Source organism: Python bivittatus, unplaced genomic scaffold (assembly GCF_059951505.1).
Source record: "Python bivittatus isolate LINGU-HERP-01145 unplaced genomic scaffold, Pbiv_v1 ctg000700_np1212, whole genome shotgun sequence".
NCBI lineage: Eukaryota > Metazoa > Chordata > Lepidosauria > Squamata > Pythonidae > Python > Python bivittatus.
The window spans coordinates 24,638,798-24,651,633 of record NW_028277098.1 but is presented as its reverse complement, the minus strand read 5'-3'; the positions used below and the strand labels follow the sequence as shown (position 1 = coordinate 24,651,633).

At 42.1% G+C, this 12,836-nt stretch overlaps 1 protein-coding gene across 1 annotated transcript in view; it reads right to left on the bottom strand.

Annotated features, from left to right (window-relative positions):
- Window positions 1-12,836, bottom strand: part of SNX7 (sorting nexin 7) — a 53,780-nt gene that overhangs the window by 14,645 nt on the left and 26,299 nt on the right. Inside the window, exon 7 of the mRNA XM_088153162.1 lies at window positions 11,678-11,764. Coding sequence (XP_088009288.1) covers window positions 11,678-11,764 — 87 coding nt within the window. The remainder of the gene's footprint in view (window positions 1-11,677; window positions 11,765-12,836) is intronic.

Genomic DNA, 12,836 nt, shown 5'->3' with positions numbered 1-12,836 from the left:
AAGCAGATCAGTAATGCTTGACGAGATTTCCTGAGACTGCTTGCCTATTGCTGTTGACTACCTCCTATTGTTTGCAGCTGCAGTAGAGTGTTATTTCTCTTCTAGAGGCACTCTTAGTTCATAAAGGGCAACAGTGAGTCCCTGCAGAGTTTGTTTGTTTGTTTCCTGGCAGGGCTCCTTGCTTTAAGAGCAACATGACTGACAAAAATTGAGCAGGCTAGCTTTTCCCAGTATGAAGATAGAAGCCTCCTTTAGAATCTCATACTTCCCAACTACCCTAATCCACCTGTACTTGTACAATGCAATTTATTGTTCAATTAGGTCCTTCAACTGCACTCCTCAAAGCTGTGAAGCATCTTTGAAGACCTGGACTGGATGCTTTGAGGTCTGAAAGTGTCAGGGCATGGTTGGGGTTGGGGGAGTTCAAAGCAGTTGCATCACCAGGCCTTGGAGCACCTGTGGTTTCTTCCTGGCTTGGAGGAGTGGCTCCAGAGGACTGTTCCACTAAAACGACTTGTGCAGGTCTGGCAAATGAATGAAATTAATATAGTCTTCCTGTTTAGCCTGCCCATATTTGCCTCTCCTTATGATGTTTCCTTGTTGAATTTTAGATTATGTGGTCCTTGCAGGAAGGACATACCTGCTAATTCTCTAAAAGTGTCTTCTGCAAAGACTTTGTTGGTCACTCTTACATAATGCCAAATGAAGTTTCATCTGAAAAAACACAGAGTTCATTTATCCTGGCTTCCACCATGCATTACAGGGTAGTGCATTGCCTAAATTTTCTAAGGCAGAACTGAGTTTTGGAATCTAAAAGAATCTACTATTCTTCTGTAACTATTTTTAGAATTTTATATATTTGTGCTTTTAAACCATTTAAATCATATAACTCCAAGCAGCATAGAGCAGTATCTTTGAAACAATATCATTATAATCAAATGAATAAAACATCCCCATAAACTATGTCAATAAAACAAATTTATAATACCAGTTGAATATCTAATCCATCACTGCATTCCTCACTCAGCAACACACCCACTCTACTATCCCAAATGCTCTCTGGAACAACCAGATTTTCAGCAGTTTCCTAAATGTCAGAAATCATTTTGGAGTTTAGAAATCAGGAAAAAAACCCCTCTCTAACACCACTCTGCCAAGTGGCTCTGTGCAAGAAACTTAGGTATCAAGTTCAATCCCTATCATCTCCAAAGGGAGCTAAGACTCCTAGGTGAAATCATGAAGAGCTCCTACCAATCATGGGCTGGGTTTGCCTGACTTTGGCTTCCCATATTATATAAACCCATGTTAAATCATAAACTGTGATTTACAGATCATACATACATATATATGTTTGTCATTATGATTAATGAACCATACATATTAACATATAAAAGAATATAAAAACAAATATACTGTACAATAATCAGGAATACATTGTTTGATGACATGTACTGACTGCTGCCACAGAAAATTTGGCCACAATATTAGTGATGTAGAAAGTAGAAACTTATATACCAAAGATCTGTCTATCAGTGATAATACTTGAGCAGGTATAAAAAAGAAGGTAAGGCAATAAAGACAAAAGACCCTAAAAGGGGTGGCTTGAGGCTGAAGCTGTATTATGAATTTTGATAATATAGCTTTTGTTTTTCTTCCATGACATCTCTAATCAGATCTATTCCCTTAGAACTCACAGCTGAACTCTGTACAGGGACAAATTTATGTCCAATTCAAAGACTACGCACTACAGCCTCTTCTTACGTTTGCAGTTCTGTCCGTTTTGCACAAATGTTCTTCAAATAAAATTTGGGGTCATGTCATTCACTATCACCATAATTTCTAGATTTTGGTTTTCAGAGATGAATTCAACTGGACAATTGTGTGGAATTCATTAAGACCTACCAAAGAGCAGTCTAAGTAAGGGAAGGGGAAAGATGCAGGATGGAGGGATCAACAAAATAAGATATAGTCCCACCTCCACATCAGTTGTCTGATAGGATGCTGCAGGCTTCCCATATGCAATATGGAGAGAAGAATCATCATCTATGTAATAACAGTCAGAATAAGAATTGCCAACATGTGTTGGGTAACATTTTTATAGCCAGGAATTCCTTCCTTCCTCTTGTATCTGCTGAGGGCCAGAGGGGTGTGTAGCAATGACATAGTGATTTTTGTCCCAATTTATATATAGTTTGTATTTGCATTTAGGCTTTTCCTCTGAGAACTCAGGGGCACTTATCTGAGAGCCTCTCCTCATTTTAGTCCCATAGCAACCACCCTGTGAAGTAGACTGAGGTGAGGAAAAGTGACTGGTAGAAATCACTCACTGATACTATGCTTAAGGGAGACTTGAATCTGGAACTTCTTGGTTCAGGTCTAACACCTTAATCACTTGCCATACAACAGGTGGATTAAGCTGGTGGGATATGGCCACTTTGGACACTGTCATAATTTGATGGAATGCCACTGAATTTCAGCAATATGATCAGGGCTTGTGCGGGAGACTCCAGAGAGTGCTGCATGTGGTATGCAAGATACAAGTTGCCCAATCCCTTGTTTTCTGAGGATGTCAGTTCCCCTGAAAACTATTTGTCCATAGATGTTTGACTGCAGATTGCTGTTTTGATACTGCTCATTTGTAAGAAATTTTGCAAATATTTTCAAAATTATTTGCTTCCCCATTGAAATTACACTGATGTTCCCTGTATTCACCAGTGTTCCTTTTTAAACAACCATAACATGTACGTGGAAAACTCATGTTTTAGTTTTTGTCCAACACAGGTTGTTTCAATGACAGAGATGGGAAAGACTTATCAGTATACTTCCTTGCCCTCTGTACAGGAAAGAAGGATGGGGTTGGGGATAGTGATGATGATAATTAATAGAAGAAAAATAAACAGGAAGGTACTATTCTAGTTTCTACTCCTTCCAGTCATTTTGAGACTGGAATTCAGACATCAGAAGCCTGTAAGATTATACTTTCTTTTAAGTTTTGTATTTCAGTGTTTATTTACTACAGTCCATTTTCAACTTGATCTTGATCTTAGCAGTATAGGTAGCCCTCAACTTATGACCATTCATTCAGTGACTGTTCGAAGTTACGACAGTGCTGAAAAAATACACTTACAACTAGTCCCGAAGATACAGCCACTGCAGCACCCCTGTGGTCATATGATCAAAATTCAGGTGCTTGGCAGCCTGCCTGCACTTATAACTGCAGGGGCGCTTCAACTCCCCCCACCTGCCTACCTTTCCCCCCATCTCTGCCCTTTTGAGTACCCTCCATTCTGTCACATACCCCTGCTGCCAACAAAGAAAGATACAAAACACAAAAAAGGGTGCAGGGCTGGTGCAGAGATTTCGTATTTGGTGAATAAACTGTTTTCTTCTCTGCAATGCCAAACTTGAACATTTATTCACTGGTCGCTCCAACATGGATAAACAAGCAGCAGGGTTGGGGAGAGTTCCTGTATGTCTCTCCTCAATTGGTTTGTATTGAGCACCACTCTCCTTCTGATTGGTTGGAGTATTCCGCATGCCAACTAGGAAAAGCATGCGAGGGTTGAGCGGTGGAGTCTGGGAAAGGAAGGTGAGCTGCACAACAAAAGGGAGGGCTTGGCCAATCAGAAAAAGATCTTAAGACACTTAAGATTTTTAAGACATTAAAAGTTTAGTGGCTGTGCCCTCCCCTCCATCATGTGGCTCGCCTTCCCATTGGCCAGGGTGGTTGTGGAGTGGGTAGCCTTATAAAAACGAAGGAATCCCTGGCGTGCTTGGCAGAGGCAGCACTAGCAGCCACAGAGAAAAGTGGGATGCAGGTGTAGGCTTTTAAGCCTTGATTGAGGTGGGAGCCCCCCCCCCCTGCCTTGGCTGGCCATGCTTGTGGCTCAGCGACCCATCTGTCACCATCAGGATCCTGAAGGGAGTGCTGTGCCTTGCTATCTCACTGCTTCCTCCCTGGCCAGACTTGGCAAGCTCCCTTTGGCAGACGAGGCTCCACTGCCCTGCTGCACTCATCACGTGCATCCCAGGGCTGCATCCTCACCCCGTGCCTGTATCCCGGGCCACCAACAGGAGGAAGAAGATGGCGAAGGTCAGCTGTGGGCAGTGGCAGCTTGATGGGAGACAGCAGGGGTATGTGTCAGAGTGCAGGGCACCCAAAAGGGCAAAGATGGAGGGAAGATAGGTGGGTGGGGGGAACTGAAGCCAAGGTGAGCACAGCAGGGCAGGAGAAGCATGAGGTCCTCCCCTAATGACGGCACTGTCCTGGCCTAACAACTGCAACTGGGACTACTGGAACTGCTGTTGCTAAGCGGTGTGGTCACGTGATGTTTTGCCTAATGACTGCATCATTTAGCGATGGAAGTTCCAGTCCCAATTGTGGTCATAAGTCGAGGACTACCTGTGGTACAAATTAACTCCATGAATCCAAGTATGCTTAATTCTGGAATATATATTAAAAATCCATGTTTTTAGTCAGATGATGAAAAAAGTTTTTCTTAATGAATAAAAGCATGTGCACAAGCACAAAATTCTTAAAAGCAATGGAGGGAATTTTTAAATTAATATAGTACTATTACTGAAGCTATTCAAGTTGTGCCATGTCACTAATATAAAAAGTATCTTTATGCATATAACAGTAGGAAATAGCTTTTTAATATAGCTTGTCATTCTTCCTACAATATCTCCTATGAGACATATTCATGTATGATTTGGCAATATGAATATTTGGAACTATATTTAATATATACTTTTTCTGACCCATAATAATATAATATAATATAATATAATATAATATAATATAATATAATATAATATAATATAATATAATATTGGTGCTTTTGGGCTTTATTTGGAAAATTAGGGATTTTATTCAAAAATAAAGACTGCTAGGCGGCTTTAAAAATGGAATGCCTATGATCAAAATAAAATATAAAATGTGAAAGAATTCCCTGCATGTGGATATGGGAGCTGTGACTATATTGGATGATACCCATGTTTGCACGAACTCCAATTCCATACACGTCCACTCAGATGTAAGCAAATTAAACTGTAGCCTTTTTCTGTTTCGATATCCTGATTTTGCCATAAGATAAAATAAGTGATAAAGTGGTCTTTAGTGAGCTAGAGATCAATTGCTATCAGATTGCCAGGATAGGAATTAAACACCAAGTGGGTCTTCAATTTGGGGTTTGACAGATGCCAAATAGGATTTCAGACTGTTCAGTAACATCTGGCCTTCTCCAACTTGTCAACTTTCAAATGAATTAGGATTATTCTTTCTAGAATTTTCTGCCAGCAGGGGACCTGGCTGATGCTATTCTCTTATCTCGAACAGTCTCAGCTTCATCAGCCTTACACGGCTCCCCTGGACTTCTGCTTTCATTATGTAAAATAAGCTGCATCTGATTCCTTCTTAAAACCACATGAGGCAGGAGGTGGAATTAAAGTTATAATCAACTGCAGATGAAGAAGGATAAGTGGAGTGAATGATTCATTTCTTGGCTGTAGTGACAAGGCTAGGACAGACAACATAAATACATAGCCAGCTGAATGGATACTAAATAATGTACATATTTCAGTTTTGTTGTGCCAATAACACCTGTACGTAAAGGAAATTTTTCTCAACAACTTGAACACAAGCCATTTGCCTAATGTGGAAGAAGGATAGGAGATCTGGGCAGAGGATGCTCCATGTACCTCCACTGAGCCCAAATAATTCCCTACATGTGGATATGGGAGCTCTGACTATATTGGACGATACCCATAATGTTTGGCAATTCAAATGCTGAATCAGCGCTGTGGTATAATTTATATTCACAATGCTTTGCGATCACTTATTATAAGTGATAGCAAGCCTTGAGAGTTATAATTTATACTCTGGTTCTAACAGAGTCAGTGCTTGGATTTCTTCCTCCCCAGGCGCATGGCATATTGCAATGAAAATTAGCCAATGGTCTCCATTCCTTTGTGAAATGGGGGCAACCTCAGCCAAAAGAGAAGAGAAGGGAAGGGCTAATCTTGCTAATTTCTCCATGAAACCGTCACGAACAGAAGCTTTTACTGAGATGTTGCTAAAACGTGTTTCTCATTGTCATTTTGGGCAGTGAGGGAAAGAACAGAAGAAATGACAGGGAAGGTAACTGGCAGGATAAAGATTAAGCATTCTGGTTCCCCATGTAAGCCATCTTGGTTCTGTAGGCTGCTTTACAGGCAAGAGGTAGTTATACTATAAATGGTTAGTGTGGGAGTATACTAAGTTCTGATTTGTTTTTCTTTATAGAATAAACAACAAAAGATGGGTTTGTCCAATGCATTAAGCCATAAAGCATTTCCCAACACATTAAACAAACATCAAAACAAAACACATGACTTACTAAGCCATCATGTCGTTCATTTGGTTTTGGCTTAATGTTTCAGGTGAATCCAGCCATTGAAGTTTGAAAAAAGTGATTTATGGTAGAGATTAGCAACTTTTCCAGGTGTCAATCTCCCTTGGATAGTCTTCCATAATAGTGGAGCACTAAAATGAAAAATTATCAAATCTTGCATCTTTTCAGAACTCTTATCTTGAAATGGCGGTGTTTTCATCTTAGCATCTTAGCTTTCCAGTGCAAGTACCAAAACTCCACAAGTTTTGGTAGTCACACAACATTCTGCCAAATGTTAATTGAACTTTTAACCAAGTATGCTTAATTTGGATGTCTTGGATGCTGTCTATGGAGTTTGTGGGTAATATAGTGCTTATGGATGTTGCACTGTAGATGTCTAATTTATGGCTCAGCGCAACATGTGAAACCAACCATGCCATTTATTTAGCAAATTAAGTTTACGCAAAGGTGGTACATGACCCTAATCAACCTTGTTTCAGTAGTGTTATCTCAGCCTAAACTACCTCTCGTTATTATTACAGGGATAAAACGATATAACTGTTTATGCTGAAGTCTCTGAAGAAATAGTGAAATTAAAATATAAGCATATAACTAGGCCTTGGTTATAGTTTGTCAGTTAGGAATGCCAGTTGTACTTAAGCATCTTTATGTCTGTAATTTCCAGACTGAGCAAAAAGCTCCTCTTAGATGACGACTGGTACTGAAGCAGTGCATTTATAACTAAAGACAATTCTCTTTTTTTGTATCTGTTCTATATTAATCACCCAAGTTGAGCTTACCAATTTTGGGGCATCAGTATCTGTTTTAAAATCACAAGTACATAATTATAATAATATATTGCTATATTTTTCTTTTAAGTTCATAGATGTCCTTCTCTGTGCCTCTCCTGTAACATCCTTCAGAATGGAATGTTTATTGTTATGGCAATCTGTGCTGTTAGTGATTAGTTGTTACAGAGTTTATGCCTTGAGAGGTGGCAAGACTCAAAGACATAAGCTGCCTTGCTTCTTTATCTCTTCCGGCTGTAAATGCACATCCACTTGTTAGAATAACATTGAAGGCCTTGGCTCAACTTGCATATCTACGCTGCTTTGTTTCCTTTCCAGAAAGGTCTCTGTAATGTTTTTATACCATGAGGGATGCCTATTTTGTGGTTTCGCGTTAACCTTTGTGGTTATCTTGCTTCCTTGTAAGTTGTAAAACTATTCTTTCTATATCTAGTAAACCAATTCTTTCTATATCTGGTAAAAACAAGAAAAAAGCACATACAGAAAAAGAAATTCCTGCTAACTGATTACTTTCTTTTTCTGTACCTGCTTTTTTCTTGTTTTTACTACTGTTAATATTGTATGATGCCCAGCGTTTTATGGAGTTGGGCATCTTTCTAAAAGAATTAAACAAACAATTAAATGAATATTCTGCTAGTGTGTGTGCATGCTCAAACTGTTTTCAATCAACTTCCTGAATAAGATTTAAGTGATCTTGTGTCTCTTGCTTTTGGCACTTCTATATGCAAGTGACTCACTATAACCTGCTAGCTTTGGACCAATCAAACCATCATTTGGATCCTTTCCAGTTGTTGGTGAGTTATTTTTGCCACAACAGATATACAGTGGTACCTCAAGTTACGAATGCCCCTCCTTACGTATTTTTCCAGATACGACCAGCTCCGGCCCCAAAAATTTACCTCGACTTGCGAACTCTGCCTCGACTTACGAACCGGATCCGCGGCCATTTTCCCTGCTGCCACGCGGTCGCGGCTTCCTGTGGGCGAGATCGCGGTAGCAAGGAGACGTTCGGTGAGGCTTGTGGTGTGTTTTGTGGCATTTGGAAGGTGTTTGGTGTGCTTGTCAGCATGGCTCCAAAGAAAATGCAGAGCAGGCTTGGCAAGAATAAGGCTTTGAAGAAAAAAGTGACGATCGAACTTAAGAAGGACATTATAGAAAAGCACGATCGTGGTATTCGTGTGACTGATCTGGCCTTGGAGTACAAGATGGCGAAGTCGACCATCTTGACTATTTTCATGTTTTTGTGGCTTAAAAATAAAATGCATATGTTTCAGAACTGTTTAACCGTATGTATTTACATTGAACCTTATGGGGGAAATTTGCCTTGTGGTGCGACCAAATTCGGAGGGCGGATTAGCCGTATTTACATTGAACCTTATGGGGAAATTTGCCTCGTGGTGCGACCAAATTCGGAGGGCGGAATGGATTAACCGTATTTACATTGAACCTTATGGGAAAATTTACCTCGAGTTGCAACCAACTCGAGTTGCAACCATAGTCATGGAACGGATTAAGTTCGTAACTAGAGGTACCACTGTATGCTCTGTCCAGAATCTAGAAGCTCCATTGAGTCTTCAAGACCAATAACCTTTCCTAGATCTGTCCTCTAGGAATTTATCCAATCTTCTTTTCAAGTCAAGAAAGCTAGTGGCTATCACCATATCTTAGGGTAAAGAATTCTACAGTTTAATTTGCTGTGTGAAAAATTGCTTCCTTTTGTCTCTTCTGAAACTCCTTCCAATCAACTTCACTGGATGACCTCTGGTCCTAGTGTCCTGAGAGGGGACAAAACTCTTCCTGTCCACTTAATATCTCTCAGCCATGTTTTTTTTATTTATTTATTTTTATTTATTTAACTTGTCCCCGCCCATCTCCCCACAATGGGGGACTCTGGGCGGCTTACAACACACTAAAAACATAAATACAATTAAAAATTATAAAAACCAAGCATTAAAAAATAAAAAAGCTAAAAAATCCAAGAGGCCGATGGGGGCCACACCAGGCCGCTAAGGAGCCAGCCAACCCCATTTCTGATATCCTCCCTCCCCACCCCAGGCCAGATGGCAGAGCCAGGTCTTCAAATCCCTCCGAAAGGCCTGGAGTGAGGGGGCCTATCTCACCTCCGGGGGCAAGATGTTCCAGAGGGCGGGGGCCACAGCAGAGAAGGCCCGCCTTCTGGATCCTGCTAAACAAAGTTCTGTTACCGCGGGGATCCAAAGCATGCCCTCTCTGTGAGAGCGGGTGGGACGGATTGAGATCGTGGGGGCGAGGCGGTCCTTCAGGTAGCCTGGCCCCATGCCATGTAGGGCTTTAAAGGTGATAACCAACACCTTGAATTGGACCCGGAAGCAAACCGGTACCCAATGCAGCTCACGGAGCAAAGGTGTTATATGGGTCCTTCTTCGGGCCCCAAAAATTGCTCGCGCGGCCGCATTCTGGACCAGCTGGAGCTTTCGGATATTCTTCAAGGGTAGCCCCATGTAGAGCGCAGGCCGAGGATGGGACCTCTCGCTCCCTATCACCACCGATTGGGATCGGCCCCGGAGAAAGGAGGTGAACCAGCACAACACTGTGCCGCCCACCCCCATATCCCTGAGCCGTCCCAATAGGATACCGTGGTCGATGGTATCAAACGCCGCTGAGAGATCAAGGAGAGCAAGGATGGTCACACTACCACCATCCCGCTCCCGCCAGAGATCATCCATAAGTGCGACCAATGCCGTTTCCGTTCCATAGACGGGCCTGAAACCTGACTGATAAGGGTCCAGATAATCCGTTTCCTCCAGGACCCTTTGGAGCTGCGAAGCCACCACTTTCTCAACCACCTTCCCCAAGAAGGGGAGGTGGGAGACTGGACGAAAGTTGTCCAGTACAGTAGGATCCAGGGAGGGCTTCTTGAGGAGGGGGTGCACCAACGCCTCTTTAAAGGGCGCTGGAAACACTCCCTCCTGCAAGGATGCCTTAACCATCGCTTGGATCCAACCACATGTCACCTCCCGAGCTGCTTTCACCAGCCAGGAGGGGCATGGGTCCAGATGACAAGTGGTGGCCCTCACAGTCCGGAGGATCCTGTCCACTTCCTCAGGAACAACAGGATCAAACCGTTCCCAGCTAACTAGGCAGGAACAATCCCCTGGTATCTCCCCAGACCCTGCACCACGCTCGGAGTCCAACTTGGAATGAATCCGAGTGATTTTATCCTGCAGGTGCTCTGCAAATTCCTCCATGTGGCCCTGCAAATGAACCACCACATCCCCCTTACCAAGGAGGGACCTGGTGATCCCAAACAGGACCGCCGGGTGGCACTCTGCAGACGCAATAAGAGTGAAGAAGTATTGGCGCTTCGCCGCCCTTATCGCCACAATGTAGGCCTTAATAGCGGCTCTAACATGTGTTTGGTCGGATTCAGTCCGTGTCTTCCTCCAGCGGCGCTCTAGACGTCTCTTAACCCTCTTCAGCACCCTCAACTCCTCCATAAACCACGGGGAGTGTCGGGGCCGGCGTGGCAAGAGAGGTCGCAAAGGCGCGATCCTGTCCAAGGCCCCGGCCGCTTCTCTATTCCAGGCAGCAGCCAGGGCCTCCGCTGGACCGTGCACCCTTTTTCGTGTTGCCCTTTTCCTAAGGACTGTGTTGCCCTTTTTCTAAGTAAAAGAAATGCTAAATTTGCCATAGAGGTGTTCAAGCTTCCCTGATCATTCTGGTTGCCGTCTTCTCCATTTTTTCCAGCTCTATTCTACCCTCTTTCAAAGGTGGCGATCAGATGTGAACATAGTATAGATTTCCCTAAAGACAATCCAATATTGGATGTTTTATTTTCAATCTCTTTTCTAATGGTTATCATCATTTAGAAACACAAATTTGGAGTCAAAAATAGTGGTCTCAATAAATTCTCATACCTACAAGCCAGCATGTCAGGGCAGCAGTGTCTGCAAGACTGGGGGCAAAACGGGTTAAATTGAATTCAGCAATATAATGATGCCCCCAACCCTTTTCTTTTCATGCACTGCAATGTCAGTTGCATGCCCCAAAGGGGTGTAAAACTTGTAGCATGATGCTGTTTTTGTCATTTTGATGGCAGCAGCCATTTCTGGGTGCCATGTGATGGGGCTAAGCCAACCCTATCCTATAACTGCATGTTTTATCAGCACAAAGAATGTTGTAAGCAGAGGAATATTTAACAGATGGTCTTCAATCTTTCTTCAGAAGCAATCCAGAGTGTGGGCTGAGGGCTCTGCCAACTGCTTTTTCAGTACACGTACATTAGTCAACCCTACAGTCTGTCTCTGTACAGCTTTTTGTAGTTATAGGGCAACGTTCAAGGCTGACTTTCTTCATGTACCTACAAATCTGTCAAAAGGATAGCAGTCTCAAGTGGCTTATAAAGATCACGATGGAATACATGGGGGAAAGCAACGATCATGACCTGTGATATAATCTAGATTTGAATTATAGCAAGAAAATTTTGTCATTATACTTTTCAATTGCTTGCACACTTACCTGGCCATTTTCAGCTTTTTTATTATATATAGCATCAGCTTTGGAATCCAGCTCTGCTTGGATCTGGTCTCTTCTTTTCAAAACACCCTGAAATATGAAATAGCAGAAATAAATGTATCAGAAATTCTGCACAAATAATTCTGAAAACTAACTTGTGTTTGAGTTGAAATTGGGGAGAAAGACATTTTTTTCCACCCATCTCTTATGTGTAACACTAAGATTCTGGGTTATCCTGGATGTCATTTTCTGTCTGCTTGACAGGAGAAACTAAAAGCTATCTTGTTGCATTGGTACAAGTGGGTGCGTAAAAGAGAAATAAAGAGCTGTGCTTCTTTTACTTCTCAAGAAAAAATGACATTTATTAAATGAGTGCTACTGCCTGCACCCCACTATGAGAATCTACAGCTGAATGCAGGTCTTACAGCTGTCAACAGAATAGGATGGAAAAGAAATGAAATTGAGATGCTGTGTTAATGGAAGGATGAGCTACCCCCTGCCTGCACCAAATGCAGCCTAATTGTGTGGCTGAGGAAGAATTTAAGGGTCTAACAAATACAATAACATCCTCTAATTTCTCACCTCACCTTCCCTGCAATTAATCAGACAAGCTGGTACAAGACATTGCTCCTATCAAATTGAAATTCTAATGGGCCACACAGATGTTACTTTGGGCCTTGTTCAACTCATCCTGAGATGGTTTTCACTGAGTCTACCTAAGATAGCTCTTTTGGTAAAGTCCTGTTGAAAGTACTGACATTCTGCTGTCCCCCATGGTTTGCCCACCTGTCCTCCATCCTGTAGTAATACAGAAGCTATACAGATTATGATCCTAAATCAACCTTGTAATTTGCATGGCTCTTTCTGACTACCCTTCTTATCCCAGTAGGCTTCTACAGTCTTTCATTACAAGAACTATGTGGATGAAGGGGTTTTATTGTGTTATCTAAATGTCAACTGAAATGTCTCCCAAACATGGCAACATCCATTTGCTGCTCTCTGAAGGAGACTTCACAAGCATTTCACATGGCAGTGCTGGAGTAAAATCTTGACAAGTAATGTGGGGCTTAACTATTGAGTCATTCAGTCACAGTCTTGCTAGAAGAATAATCAACCAAAGACCAAAGATTCTTCTGCCAATTTGGAACAGCTTGCTCTTAAA